At 31.4% G+C, this 15,774-nt stretch overlaps 1 protein-coding gene across 1 annotated transcript; it reads left to right on the forward strand.

The window, feature by feature from the left end:
• Positions 1–9,622: 9,622 nt before the first annotated feature.
• On the forward strand, positions 9,623–15,325 carry LOC143043704 (uncharacterized). Its single transcript, XM_076215885.1, has 5 exons — positions 9,623–9,708; positions 10,906–11,157; positions 12,129–12,233; positions 13,022–13,132; positions 15,055–15,325. Exons 1-5 carry the CDS (start codon positions 9,698–9,700, stop codon positions 15,323–15,325), a joined length of 750 nt encoding a protein of 249 aa, XP_076072000.1. The 5' UTR covers positions 9,623–9,697.
• Positions 15,326–15,774: the final 449 nt, after the last annotated feature.

A 15,774-nucleotide genomic window follows, 5' to 3' on the forward strand; every position in this document is an offset into this window, starting at 1 on the left:
TTTATAAAAGTAAACCATTATAGGTCAATGTACGGCCTTCGAAACGGAGCCTTGGCTCACATCGAACAAGAAGCTACAAAGGGCCCCAAAATTACTAGTGTAAAACCATTCAAATTGGAAAACAAACAGTCTAATCTATATGAAAAACGAGCAAATGAGAACATGTATAAATTATATAAACAAACAACAACTCCTGTACATCAGATTAAGGTATGATTCAAAGATGCAAAGTTGTATGCAAAGTTTTACCAAAATCTGTGAATAAATAAACTCATCATAGATACCAGGATTAAAATTTTAAATTTACTCCAGACACACGTTTCGTCTACAAAAAGACTCAACAGTGAAGCTCGAATCAAAAAATGTTCAAAGGGCCAAATAGAGTATGAAGTGAAAGAGCATTGAAGACCAAAAATTCCTAAAAGTTTTGCCAAATACAGCTAAGGTAATTTATTCCTGAGGTAGAAAAGCCTTAGTTTTTCAAAAATTCAAAGTCTTGTTAACAGTTAATTTATAATTATAAACATATCAATGATAACTCAAGTCAACACAGAAGTGCTGACTACTCAACTTGATACCCTTGGGGAAATCAATCTCCACCAGCAGTGGCATAGCTCATTTACTGTTCCTTGACATTAATTAGTGAACAAATCTGGTTTGATTTCTCATATTGTCAAAATACGATTAGAAATTACAAACCTGTATTGATGATTTAATAAACAAAAACAGTTTTGGGATAAGAAAAGCAATTTCACACGAAAAAACAGATACATATGGAAAAAAACACCCAGACCCCATGAGTTTGATGTGTACTCAAGTGTCCAGGAAGGGTAAGCAGCTCCTGGTTTTTGCAAGACACATCTTTTTTGTACAACCATCCTGTGTTTATTTTAAGTCAGAATTTTGCTCAGTATGAATACTTAGGAAAGGACATAAGCTCTCTTGTGACAAATGAGTTGAGAGATATATATAGATATAATCTCCATACACAGGTGCTGCTATAATGTTGTAATATAAAAAAAGGATTAATTTCTAAAATTGTTTTAAGTTTTACCCTTGTCTGTCAGTATTTCTGTCTCTGTTACCCATGAACACATTCTTCAAATAATGTATTTCTTCATTATATAGAATAGCAAGAGAGAAGAATGAGACTTCTACAAAACTCCAGATAAAAGCAGTTAAAAATATTGAACTTGTAAACAAAATTGAAAATTTGGAAAGACAGTAAGTGCTTTTTATAAACGTTATATAAATTTATAACAACACAAAAAAAATCTGCTATGTACTAGTGGATATTTCAATGTTAAACCTTGTAACATAAGTAAAGTTGAATATCACTTATATAAGTGGTGTGTCAGTAAATTTTCTGTCATCTAATTGCATGTAAACTATGTTTGAAAGGAAAATCTTGATTTTATTCTAAATTTAAATTAAATACAGCTGACATGCATTGGTGCCTCTGTAATGGCTGTCTTACCATTCTCTAGTTGTTTTCAAAAATGCAAATTATGTGATAATTCAAAGTAAGAAATTATAGTAAATAGACTGATATATTGATTTTTATGTTATTTTCATTACAGAATAACCAATATTTTCATTATTTGTCATTTGTAACAATTCCAATATAAAGCCTTGTTCTTTTCAATCAGGAATGAAAACAATTCAGATGTCTTGTTACTGTCAAAGTATTTCCTCAAAAAGTCCAGAGATATTTTATACGATTGCAAATTTTTTTTGCAATGTATAATACTATCATGTTGTTGTCGGTGTCCTCGTCTGCATCTTTGTCCGAAGACGCATTTAGTGTCCGGACAATAACTTTAGTTTAAGTGAATGGATGTCTATAATTTTTTACAGCATAGTGAATTGGTCAAAAGCAAAAAATATATTAATTAAAATCATATAACCAATTCTAAATTCTTTGACCACAGTTATTCTGTGTCAGAAACCTATTGTGTGTCAAATATTTAATTACAATCCAAATTCAGACCTGTATCAAGCGCAAACATTATGTCCATTTTTGTTTTTGATCTGAATCAATTTCTCACTGTCAAACTTGCTGTTGACTTAGACCACCAAAGATCTCTTACACATCTAATTCTACAATGCCCAAAAAGTAAGATTTAAAAGGAAAGCTACTGATTGTATATACTTACTTGCAAACATACTTCTTATTAATCAATAACAACTGGGACCTTAAACAAGTTTTACAGCAAATGGGTGAGATACACATTACAAGATTTTTGAATGTTTATGAAGTCCTTGAAAAACAGATAACTTTTATAAGCTTCATGAAAAAGGATTGTCAAGAATATAATCAAGCTTTTTATTTAAAATGAGAGTGTTAAAAATAAATCTTTCCTCAGATTATAAATATTCAATTGAACTTTACAGGATTTTGAATGCAGAGTCAGATGACACATATTCTTTAAAAACCAGAAGTCTGGAGAAGACAATAGAGAATCTAAAGAAAACAATCGTAGAAATGCAAATAAGGTTTGAACAGCATTTATCCATAAAAAGTATATACAAACTGCATATCTGCAAAGTGTTTTTAGAAAATGACGCTTCAGCCGCATTGTTCTGATACCATTGACCAGAACAACAGGAAGTTGATTATTGCCTCCGCCTACAGCATTGGTTTCATATTTACTATTTTACAAACTAACTGGTATCTGCTTGTATTCCACTACACTCGAACAAAATGTTGTACATGTAGTCGGACCGGAACCAGTTTACATACTTTATTTTATTTACAACAAAAATCTTGACCTGTCCATAGAAAGGCTTGTATAGTCCGCGGTTTTATTCTCCAAAATTGGACCTTCCAGAGGGGACTATAGAGTACAATAAGCAAGAAATAAAAGAACAAGTTCAATTTCGCGGCGAAGTGGCTTGTTTACGTTCAGACATCTTTGTTTTTGATATTGTAGAGGGCGCTCTCATCATTTTTCAAACTAATAATTTTAACTCATCCATATTAATAAGTTATTTCGATTTAATATCATTTTAAAACTGATAAATATAAAAACTAAACCTTTCATTACAAATTTCTTGTTTCTTTTTAATGCAATGGTTGAAATAAACTGGTATCTGCTAGATTGATACGATCCAAACATAGTAAAAATAACAACCGTAAATCAGCTTAGAATTTGTAAACTACAAAACGTAATCGGTTATTGTTTGTTCCGTTATGGTGTTTCATACCGACTTATGTGGTTTGTATAAGCTTAAGACCCTTCAAACATTAATGTGATAGATATATTAAAGACTGTTTTACAAAAGGATGGAACTGTTTTACTTTCAAAGTCGTATTATAGTGATATCTGTCATGTACGGATTTCGACTCTCACCGGTTAAATTCTTTAAAATGTACATGAACCCCCAAACATGTGAAAGTTGATGTTTTTGGACAATCCCTTCCTTAGGTATTTAACTCTTTTTGCTTAAATACTGAAAAAAATTCTGGCAACCCCTTACTTATTTTTACTCTTTTGGCTTAAAATACTGTTAAAAATATATATTTAACATGGGTGACGAATTGATTATATCAGGTGTCGATTTAACCAGGTGCCGATTTGACCAGGTGCCAATTTAACCAGGTGCCGGTTTGACTAGAATTCTTTGAAATTACCTGAGTTTCATAAGACCTTTGACAGTAACGAAAAGATAATTTACCTAAAATTTTGTGGGGAGAAGGGGGTTCGGACTATGTACCAGTGAGAAATATACAAGCCTTTTTACTCTATTTATTTGTACAATTCAGGCAGTCTTGACCTATTCATTTGTCTTAAAAAAAACAGCCAGTTGTCATCTTCACTTCACACACACACATATACGAATATCAATTATATGCATACGAGACATGTTACATTGTTAAACAAATTACGGTATGTGAAAATCAAGACTTTCATAAAAAATATCCCAATATTAGAGACAGTGGCGTCATTTTTCCTCAGAGTTTTCAGCTCTTTGATTAAGACTTTATACCTTGATATTTCATATTGCTATACTTTATTTTTATTATACCCCACGCAACGAAGTTGCGGAGGGTATAATGTTTTTGACCCGTCCGTCCGTCCGTCCGTCCGTCCGTCCGTCCGTCCGTCCGTCCGTCCGTCCGTCCGTCAGTCCTGTTTCTTGTCATCGCAACTCCTCTCAAACCACACAACAGAATTTCACAAAACCTTTTCAGATGAAAAGGACATACTATGTAGTTGTGCATATCGACAGGAAATTGCAATTTAATTTTTTTTATAAGAGTTATGCCCCTTTGAACTTATTTGCTTATTGTACTACTGCAACAGTTTGTCATCGCAACTCCTCTGAAACTACACAACAGAATTTCACGAAACCTTTTTAGATAATAAGTACATACTTTGTAGATGTGCATATCGACAGGAAATTACGATTCAAATTTTTTCTAGGAGTTACCCCCCTTTGAACTTATTTACTTTATTGTACTACTGCAACAGTTTGTCATCGCATCTCCTCTGAAACTACACAACAGAATTTCATGAAATGTTTTAAGATAATAAGGACATACTATGTAGATGTGCATATCGACAGGAAATTACGATTCAATTCTTTTTCTAGGAGTTAATCTCTTTGAACTTATTTGCTTTAAGGTACTACTTCAACAGTTTGTCATCTCAACTCCTCTGAAACCACACAACAGAATTTCATGAACATTTGTAGATAATAAGGACATACTATGTAGATGTGCATATCGACAGGAAATTACAATTCAATTTTTTTTCTAGGAGTAACGCCCCTTTGAACTTATTTGCTTCAATGTACTTCTGCAACAGTTTGTCATCTCAACTCCTCTGAAACCACACAACAGAATTTCATGAAATTTTGTAGATAATAAGGACATACTATGTTGATGTGCATATTGACAGGAAATTATTATTCAATATTTTTTCTTATACATTTTTTTTTTCTTACACTTATTTAATTTCTCCAATGACAATGTGGGGACGTGGGGTATGTGAGCGTGCTCACTAAGGTTCTTTAATTATGCCCTTTTATGGTCATTATGTTTTCTGGTCTGTGCATCGGTTGGTTCGTTTGTCCATTTGTTCGTTTTTCCGTCCGTTTGTCCTGCTTCAGGTTAAAGTTTTTGGTCAAGGTAGTTTTTGATGGAGTTGATGTCAAATCAACTTGAAACTTAGTACACATGTTTCCTATGATATGATCTTTCTAATTTTAATGCCAAATTAGAGATTTTACCCCATCTTCACGGTCAATTGAACATAGAAAATGATAGTGCGTTTATCCAACATTTTTGTAGACAAAACCCAACTACTTACAGCTTTTACTAGTACTGTAATTGAAATTATCCTTGATCAACTGCAAGGAGAATACTATTATTTTTATGCCCCACCTACGATAGTAGAGGGGCATTATGTTTTCTGGTCTGTGCGTCCGTTCGTCCGTCTGTTCGTTCGTCCGTTCGTCCGTTCGTCCGTCTGTCCCGCTTCAGGTTAAAGTTTTTGGTCAAGGTAGTTTTTGATGAAGTTGAAGTCCAATCAACTTGAAACTTAGTACACATGTTCCTTATGATATGATCTTTCTAATTTAAATGCCAAATTAGAGTTTTGACCCCAATTTTACGGTTCACTGATAGAAAATGATAGTGCAAATTTCAGGTTAAAGTTTTTGGCTTCAGGTTAAAGTTTTTGGTCAAGGTAGTTTTTGATGAAGTTGAAGTCCAATCAACTTGAAACTTAGTATACATGTGCCCTATGATATGATCTTTCTAATTTAAATGCCAAATTAGAGTTTTGACCCCAATTTTACGGTTCACTGAACATAGAAAATGATAGTGCAAATTTCAGGTTAAAGTTTTTGGCTTCAGGTTAAAGTTTTTGGTCAAGGTAGTTTTTGATGAAGTTGAAGTCCAATCAACTTGAAACTTAGTATACATGTGCCCTATGATATGATCTTTCTAATTTAAATGCCAAATTAGAGTTTTGACCCCAATTTTACGGTTCACTGAACATAGAAAATGATAGTGCAAATTTCAGGTTAAAGTTTTTGGTCAAGGTAGTTTTTGATGAAGTTGAAGTCCAATCAACTTGAAACTTAGTACACATGTTCCTTATGATATGATCTTTCTAATTTTAAAGCCAAATTAAACTTTTGACCCCAATTTCACGGTCCACTGAACATAGAAAATGAAAGTGCATGTTTCAGGTTAAAGTTTTTCAGGTTAAAGTTTTTGGTCAAGGTAGTTTTTGATGAAGTTGAAGTCCAATCAACTTGAAACTTAGTACACATGTTCCTTATGATATGATCTTTCTAATTTTAAAGCCAAATTAAACTTTTGACCCCAATTTCACGGTCCACTGAACATAGAAAATGAAAGTGCATGTTTCAGGTTAAAGTTTTTGGTCAAGGTAGTTTTTGATGAAGTTGAAGTCCAATCAACTTGATACTCAGTACACATGTTCCCTATGATATTATCTTTCTAATTTTAATGCCTAATTATATTTTTTATCCAATTTCATGGTCCATTGAACATGGAAAATGATAGTGTGAGTGGGGCATCCGTGTACTTTGGACACATTCTTGTTTATTCCAAATTCAGACAGCTGAGTATTTACATTTTATTCAGGGAAAAACATCACTGTATACAAAAATTTATTGTTAGGTGTGGCTCAGAGCATTGTCTTTCGTATATTTCTATTACATACACATATATATACACATTTTCTTTATGCATGAATTAGTTTTTGTGTGAAAGTAAGTAATTTTTTGTACTAGAAATAGGAATAAGTGGTTATAATTTGTAATATTATATGTGAAATTAACACAATTTGAATGCATGTTTATAATGAATTAATTTACTACTCAGAAATACATTGGACATTATGTTGGCTGTCCGAATTAATCTTTATATAAATAAATAATTTATGATTTACAGACTCAAAAGGATATTTCTATAACCATGATAACAGTAGGCTACCAATTTTACTGCATCAAAATCTACATTTTGACAATCAATGTCTATTCAGTGATGACGACTTAATTTATGTGGACAAAGATAACTTAAATCCTATATATATTTAGATGAATAAATTGTGTTCATTTATTTTAAACTAATAGCCTATTCTTCAAAAACTTAGTTAGACATCTTCTGATAAAATGTTGAAGAAGCTTTATTTAGATGATTATGCTATAGATTTATAGATTATTGTTAATCATCTCAACGAGATTGTTTTTCTGCTTGAGCCAGTACGGTGAAAGTGAGAAAAGCAATCAAGTTAATTTGACCATTGATAATCTGTTTATTGCTATTTTATCTATGCCGACGTTGTCAATTAACGCCACATGCTCCCTTAGTTTCTAGCGATAATTTTTCATATCACTCAACTCCGCTGAGAAAGGAAATTATCAGTCAGCAACATCAAAGGAAAATTTTGTAAAATAGTGAAGATAATACATAGATTTTTTTGTGTCCCTTAGTTCCTATCCACAGCATACAGATACATTTAACAATGAAAAACTAATTTAAAACAGTTTGTGTCCGTCTTCAAATAACTTTTTGAGTTAATCTGCTTTAAAAGTTGTTATCTAAAGGGACACCTTCAAATTTAACTAAGTTAATGCTGACTTTCACATTCTTATAGTTATAATTAATATCATTTCACAGTGAAAAACAATGGCAGAATGCACTCAAAGAATCTAAACAAACTACTGAGTATCAAAAATCTTTGTTACAAAGATACAGGGAAGAAAAAAATACTGTTGAAATCAATTTATCAGATCATCAAATTGAAACTGACCAACTTCAATGTGAAAAAGATCACCTACAGAAAAGTAATGAAAATCTAAAAAATCTAAAGCAGCATGCAGAAGAACAAATTATTAGTTTGAAAAAAGAAATGAAGAAAAAGGATGAAGACTTTAATAATTTGAAAAAACAATTGATGGAAAAAAACAAAGACATTAATGATTTAAAAAAAGAATTGAAGGAAACAAACAAAGAACTACAACAGAGTAAACAGTTTAATGAAGAACTAAGTGAAGTATTGGAAAAGACTGAAAGAAAAAACCAAGAATTGCCTTCCAGGTAGATAATTTTGAAAACAGGAAAAAACAAATAGAGAGTGGATAAAAGATGGATTTAAAAGACTATAGTCAAAAGCAATTAAAAAAATGAGATGCTTTTGAGATTTAATTTTGTTGGTTATTTAATTCACTTTCTTGGTAAATGATATAGCATGCTATGCATATGACATATCCCTAAGTTTTGACAAATAGGAGTCATTCTTTATTGTTACTTTAATATGAATAGATTTTGAAATAACAAATGATACATCTAATAACTGCATGAAATGGACACATCCATGGAAGTTAAGCATCAATGGTATTAATTTCAAAACTTATTTATGGAAAATGAGGTTGAAGTTACCACACAATTACGTTAAATTTGTTATTTTTTTTTTAAGTAAACTGCTGCAAATAATATTTTGTATTGAGGAGGGGATATATTGTTCCCCTGCCCATCTGTTTATGATAGTAGAGGGGCATTATGTTTTCTGGTCTGTGCGTCCGTTCGTCCGTTCGTTCGTCCGTCTGTCCCGCTTCAGGTTAAAGTTTTTGGTCAAGGTAGTTTTTGATGAAGTTGAAGTCCAATCATCTTGAAACTTAGTACACATGTTCCTTATGATATGATCTTTCTAATTGTAAAGCCAAATTAAACTTTTGACCCCAATTTCACGGTCCACTAAACATTGAAAATGAAAGTGCATGTTTCAGGTTAAAGTTTTTGGTCAAGGTAGTTTTTGATGAAGTTGAAGTCCAATCAACTTGACACTTAGTACACATGTTCCCTATGATAGTATCTTTCTAATTTTAATGCCTAATTATATTTTTTATCCAATTTCACGGTCCATTGAACATGGAAAATGATAGTGCGAGTGGGGCATCCGTGTACTTTGGACACATTCTTGTTTTACATATTTCCATGTGCATTTTTAGGTCAAATTTTTTTAAATGGATATTGATTGAGAATTTAGATACATATAGTTGTAAAATACTACATGAGGATGTGCATACAGGAAAGGAATGATGGTTTAACATGATAAGGGGGAGCTTATTGAGTTAACATTGTTAACTTACTTCAATATTGCAGTATGTGGTAACATCTTGTTAGCACAACTTTCCCTGACTAGACTAGTATTGGAATATCTTAACACATTTGTAGCTACATCAATATGCTATAAGCATTGAGTGGTGGGGAATCCTTTGGTGTCTTCTGTTAAAGCTTTAGTTTGGTTAGTTTTGACATATTAATGACTTCAGCATTTTCCATTTTTTTTTAAGACAGTATAGATATGTATGGGTAATGTGTTAATGTTTTTTAAGAAAGAAAAAAATAAAATAAGTGATGCTTAACTTTCATCTTAGTGTATCTATATGCATGACAACAAAATTACTTTGTTTTACAAAATACTAACATATAGCATGACTAGTTTGATAGATGTCATGGTTTGTAATTTTATATGTTTAATATTTTGCTGAATATATAGGAGTGAACTATTGCTTTTAATAAGCTGCTACATTTATAGTTTGATAACATTTTACAATATTATGTTATAGAGAACAAAATCAGTTTATTCAACAGCAGGAAAACAATAGAATATTGGCTGAAAAAAACGAATCATTGAAGACTAAAATATATGAGATGGAACGCAAGTAAGCATGTTTATCCATTAAATTTCAGAACATATTTCAGAATAAAAAAAACACAATTAGAATTACAAAGGGACAATAAAGTGATAAATAAATGAAAGTCAATTAACACAATGGTCAAACGAAATAAAAACAAAAATACTGAAGCTCACAAAACATAACACAGAAAATAAAAAAATTAACAATTTAAAACCTATAAAATACAGGGAAACTCAAGTGCTCCAGAAGTATATTCAGTTTTCCTGCTCATATAGTGGCACATGTCCTTTTTTTTTTTTTTTTTTTTTTTTATATAAAACAAAAAAACCACTTTGTTTGTCTGTCTTCCCATCTGTATGTACTTTAGCCTGTTAGTTCATACAGACTTCAAAAGTGTGGGTAGTTGATTTCTTAACAATGTTTTGTAATTGCACACAAACTCCTAAATATACCTAACAAAATGACTTCATGTCTCATCAGTAGTTCAACATTGATGAACATGTTTACTTTTGGGATCTGTCGGAGATATAATTCCTTTTTTCGCTACTTTGAATTATGAGTGGGTTATTGTAATCATGATAATGCATTCTTGTTTATTCATGCGCTAAATACCAATCTGATGAGTAGCTAGAGCTCTTTTCAAGTATAACTGATTTGTGTAAATTGTTTTGAAGCTATATATGCTGTTACACCCAGGTAAAAAGGAAAGTTGAGCTCTCAGTAATCTCAGTACTCCACCACATTCTTATTTGGCTGTCCCAAGCCAGCAATCTATAATTGAGTGGTTATCGTTGCTTGCTGTCTGGCATACTTACTTTTACTTGTTGGTGTATGAATTCGGCTATTGTTTTTCTCTTTTAACAGTTTCATAATTTGTCATGACCTGTTTTGAAGATTTTATTCAGTAAGGGATTATCTCATTGTTCAAGGGTTAAGAGTGACCTACAATTGTTCATATCTTTGTCCTTTGATCTCTTGTGACTTAACTTGTCTTATTGCCAATCATACCATTCCATATGGTTATATGACTGAATTAGTCAAACCCAAATTTATTAAAATATCTTTATTGGAAATGTAATTGTTTCAAAAGATGGTGTGATAGTGTTTGATAAAGGATAACATCTCATATTAGCAATTATTTTACCGCTAACCCTCAACTAATGCAGCTTACTGGGGATTGACTGAAAATAAAAGTTAATAATGATTTTTATATTTCAAAAGACAAGGTGATGTACAGAAGGAACATATTGACATTGAACACAAGTTTGAAGGTAAAATCAGCCATCTTAAAATTCAAAACAAGGAATCAGAGGAAAGAATAATAGACCTTAAAAGGGAACTAGAAGAGATGAAATCAAAGAATAGGGAACAGCAGTCTATATTAGATTTAGAGAGATGTCAGTTGAAGGAAATAAAGAAATTAAGGATGCAGTTTGATGATCAACAAAGGTCCACAGAACACTTAAGATTATGGTTATTATCTTACTGATAATTCTAACCTGGTCTGTAAATTCAGAAATTATTGCGATGTTTTTTATTATTGCGAACATTGCGACGGTTAAAATCGCAATAATTGAAACTCGCATTTTGAAATCTAGTTTATAACTGTAATAGGATTTTTCTCAATATTGAAAAAATAAAAATTGCATATTAATTTATATTGACAAAATCCCAATAATAAATGCACACAATAATTTCTGAATTTACAGTATTATTTTGCATATAGACAAACAAAACAAGTTGCTCAATTTTATGATTAATTATTATTTTCACACAAAAAGATGTTGAATGAGTGCCAATGTGACAACTCTCCATCAAGTCACGATTTATAAATGTGAACCATTAAATGTCAAAATGGAACCTTTGCTCACACGATACAGCAAGCTTAGTAACAAAGGGCCCCAAAATGACTAGTTTCAAACAATTCAAACAAGAAAACCTTTTTTTCAGGAATTAAGCTGTTGACGGTTGTACATTGAATTTGATTCCTGTTCTAGTAAAACTGCTTGAAAATGTTTTAGTAGATGTATCTAAATTGTTAAAAAAATGAAGAAAAAAAAAGAGATGTAAAGTGGATAAAAATAATTGAAAGTTTTTTTAAATGCTTGAGCATTTAAGTATCTTGCCATGGTCATGATGTAAAATAATAAAACTTTGGCTTTGCCATATCTGTATGCAAGGAAGGTTTGTAAAAACCAATTACACAAAGTTGTTACGATTAAGTATTTGGGGTTGTATGTACATAGTTAGTTTTCTATGGATATCCAAAAGATGTTTCAAGGTGGTAAAATGTTTTGTTTTGTCAACAGCAAAGTTTGATTCAGTTTCAATGTCTTAACAATTTTAATGTAAGTCAACTAAAAAGTAATAAGCAAATGTTTTGATATAAGTATTCAATTCAATGACAGTGACATGCATTCAATATACATTTTTCTTTCTCAAAGGTCAAGGTCAACAAACTCGCCTAGAGCAAATATCTATAGAATGGATGAAGGAGGGTTCATGGATATAAATGAGTTAAAAAGAAGCACAGCATCTTTACAGGGAAAGTAAGATTAATATAATATAACAGTACTGTATTGAAGTTAGAAAACATTGATTTGATGATTTACACCTTGTCTGATGGGAATTAACAGTAATAATACTCCCACAAAATGAAGCTCTAATTTAAGAGCTTCAAGAAGACATCATGTGTAGGATATGAATCAAAAGTAACAATTAACTTTTATGAATGACCTAAGAAAACCTATTGCATTGACTCAGTGTGAATTTTTTCCTTTTATATATATGTCTTTCTAAACCAGGAGTGATCTGCTTTTCCTTTGGCATTATGTTCTTCCAGTCCTTCAGGTTAAAGTTTTTGGTTAAAGTTTTTGAACAACTTGAAACTAACTACACATGTTCCCTATGTTATGATCTTTATAATTTTATTGCCAAATTAGAGTTTTGATGCCAAATTTCACAGTCCACAGTTCATGGAAAATGATAGTGCCCGCTTCAGATTAAAGTTTTTGGTCAAGGTAGTTTTAGATGAAGTTGAAGTCCAATCAACTTGAAACATTACGTACACAAGTTCCTTATGATATGATGTGTCTAATGATAATGCCAAATAAGAGTTTTGACCCCAATTTCATGGTACACTGAACATAGAAAATGACAGTGCGAGTGGGGCATTTGTGTACTACGGACACATTTTTGTTTTTTCAAGTTCCAGCTTAAATTTAATTCTTCAAACTGACCAATTGGTGTAATTCATGGTTGATTGATTAATTTTTTGTCCATAAACTTATACTTTAGAGAGTCAACTACTCTAAAATGGATATTTGATCTATTTCAGATATACTGCAGGTGGAGGTAAATCAGATTTTGAGAAAGAAAATATTAGCTTGAAATCTGAACTATCAGAAGCACTGGATAATATAGAAGAATTAAGAACTCTATCAGAAAGGTATGGATTTATTTTCATGTAAAATGATTGACACATCAGAAGTGTTGCCTTTATTGAGAAATTATGGGTGTTCTATGGATGCAAAATTTTGTTGTTGATTTGCACCATATTTAATTTGCATCAATAAATATTCTAGGTAGCTAAGCTATATCATATGCACCATAAAAACTATTCGTTTATTATAATAAACAATATATAAACCCGTATTGGTGTTTCAGCCCACATTGTTGAAGGTTGAAAATACACAATTGTTTATGTATTTTGACAACATATGATTTAAAACTGTTCAACCTTTTAGTAATCTGGCTTTATGTTACAGTGACCTGACTGTTGGTGTTGCTCTCCACCATTTGCAACTCATTCAAAAAATTGCAATTTGTTTCATGAAACCAAATTGTTCAACTGGTCAGAATATTGAACGAATTGTTCAGCCAAAATGTGAAAGTGCAAGGTGATACAATAAAACATACTTACATTCCTATAAGACTTTAACTCCACTTTAATGATGTTTTTCTTATGAATATAGAATACTTTTAGAAAGAAAAACTATATGAAAGCTTAGTTTGGACATTTTTATAGCAATTCAAAATAATAACAGTTTCTTCAGCATGGAAATGACTATAATATACCTATACAAACTGATCGACTGATTTTGTCACAACATCATTAAAAAAAGAGGAGCTAAGGTCTTATAGAATACAGATAAAAAAAAAAAAAGTTTTATAGGATTGTAAGTGTTTTATTTTATCACCTTGCACTTTTATGATTTGGCTGTGGTTTTCTACAGCAATTAGTTCAAATTTTTGTCCAGTTGAACAATTTGAATTTATAAAACAAATTGCAATTTGGTCAGAATTTTGAATAAGTTGCAATTGTTGGAGAGCAACACTAACAGTCAAGTCAAGTCACTGTAACTGGCTTGGTTTTCACAAAACAACCATTGGAAGTAGAGTGAGGGACCCATATTCTTTGTTATATAATTTGTTCATTTCCACTTACATCCGACCTACATTCGAAAATTTGAACTTTTTATGTAGGTTTCAGAAATTTAACTATATGAAAAAAATGTTTGATAAAGGAATTATTTTTAAAACATTGGTTAATTGTTCCAAAGACGAACGCAAACACAAGAGGAAATCAAGTTGTTCGTGTACCATGGGGGACACATTTTTCCCGCAATGTATGATATAAAAATCTGTCCAAGGCGAATATGCGCCACCCACTCTATACTAAATTGTTCATGACTTTTTTGGTCTGATAGTTTTTGTGAAACTCAGGCAAGGAGAGGTATAACTGTGCCGACAGTACTTGCCAAATCATACTCTGTTCTAACCAGAAAACATTGAAAAACACACCCTGTTCTAAACATAAGTATTGAAAAACATACCCTGTTCTAGACCATATAAAATAGATGCTGTTCTAGACCAAGGTTCTATACTGTATCTTTAACAGTTAAGGAAGCGATCCTGTTCTAGAAAAAAATACTTTGTTTAAAAAAAGACCCTGTTCACACCAGCAGGTCATGAAAAAGCGACCCTGATCTAACCAGTAGCTATGAAATAGGGACTCTGTTTTTCAGCACACTCATACCACTAAAAAAAGTAGGAAGTAACCTCCCCCACGTAGATCTAACAATGTGAAACTTTTCTCTACAACTATACATGCAACAAAGAAATAAGTAATCCATTTTCTAATAACATTGCCTTACCATTTTGTACTCTTTGTCACCTGATGGTTGACAATGTTTTCTCTTGGGTAATAATCTGCTCTATCACCCTCTTAGCTATGTGTTATTTATATGATATTCATTCGTTTCTGTTACATCAGTATAATATAATAACACACATTGCAATTATATGTTTACTATGTAAAACACAATATTTACTGCAGCTAAATATATATTTATTTTTCGTTTCAATTAGATATGAAAGTGAAAAAGTTGTAGACAAAAGGACAATTGCTGATCTACAATGGGAAAAGGGATCCTTAGAAAATGAAATGGTTAGTTGGAAAGCTAAAATGGAACAGATCCAGAGTGATTTGAAAAATTTAAAACATGAACATGTCCATCAACAGGATTCATCTTATGGAAAACTTTGCCAGGACAACAGGAAATTAGAAAAAGATAAAGAACTTTTAAGAAAGAAAATCTTTTTGCTGGAAAATGAAAAGGTTAAACTTGAAAAAAGGTAATAGCTGATTCAAAACCCTTAAATGCTGTGTTTATAAATACTTTTAGGACCTACTTGTATTAGTAAAATTGTCCTTTCGTAATCACTTTTCAAATATTGTTGAAGGACTGATATCATCTGTGTTGGCGTTAGTGACAAGAGAAATTAAATATCTAAATGTTAAAGTTACCAAAGGATGAGATTTCCTTTAAATGTATACATAATTTACGACATGAAAGTGCTGCATATAGCAATAAAATCTTTCCATAGTCCTTGATAATTGCTAATTTACCTAATGTTTGTTTAAGATCTGTTTGAATGTAATGTAGTAAAAGAATAAAGTCCATTGAGTATTGATGATTTTTTTTTCTGGTGATGTAAATTTTATCATTTATATTAAACTAAAGAAAACACTTAATTCAAATTATAAGTAACCGTAATAAGAAATTTAGGGAAAAAATCATAACTAAC

The sequence above is a fragment of the Mytilus galloprovincialis genome, chromosome 8 (genome assembly GCF_965363235.1).
Source record: "Mytilus galloprovincialis chromosome 8, xbMytGall1.hap1.1, whole genome shotgun sequence".
Taxonomy (NCBI): Eukaryota; Metazoa; Mollusca; class Bivalvia; order Mytilida; family Mytilidae; genus Mytilus; species Mytilus galloprovincialis.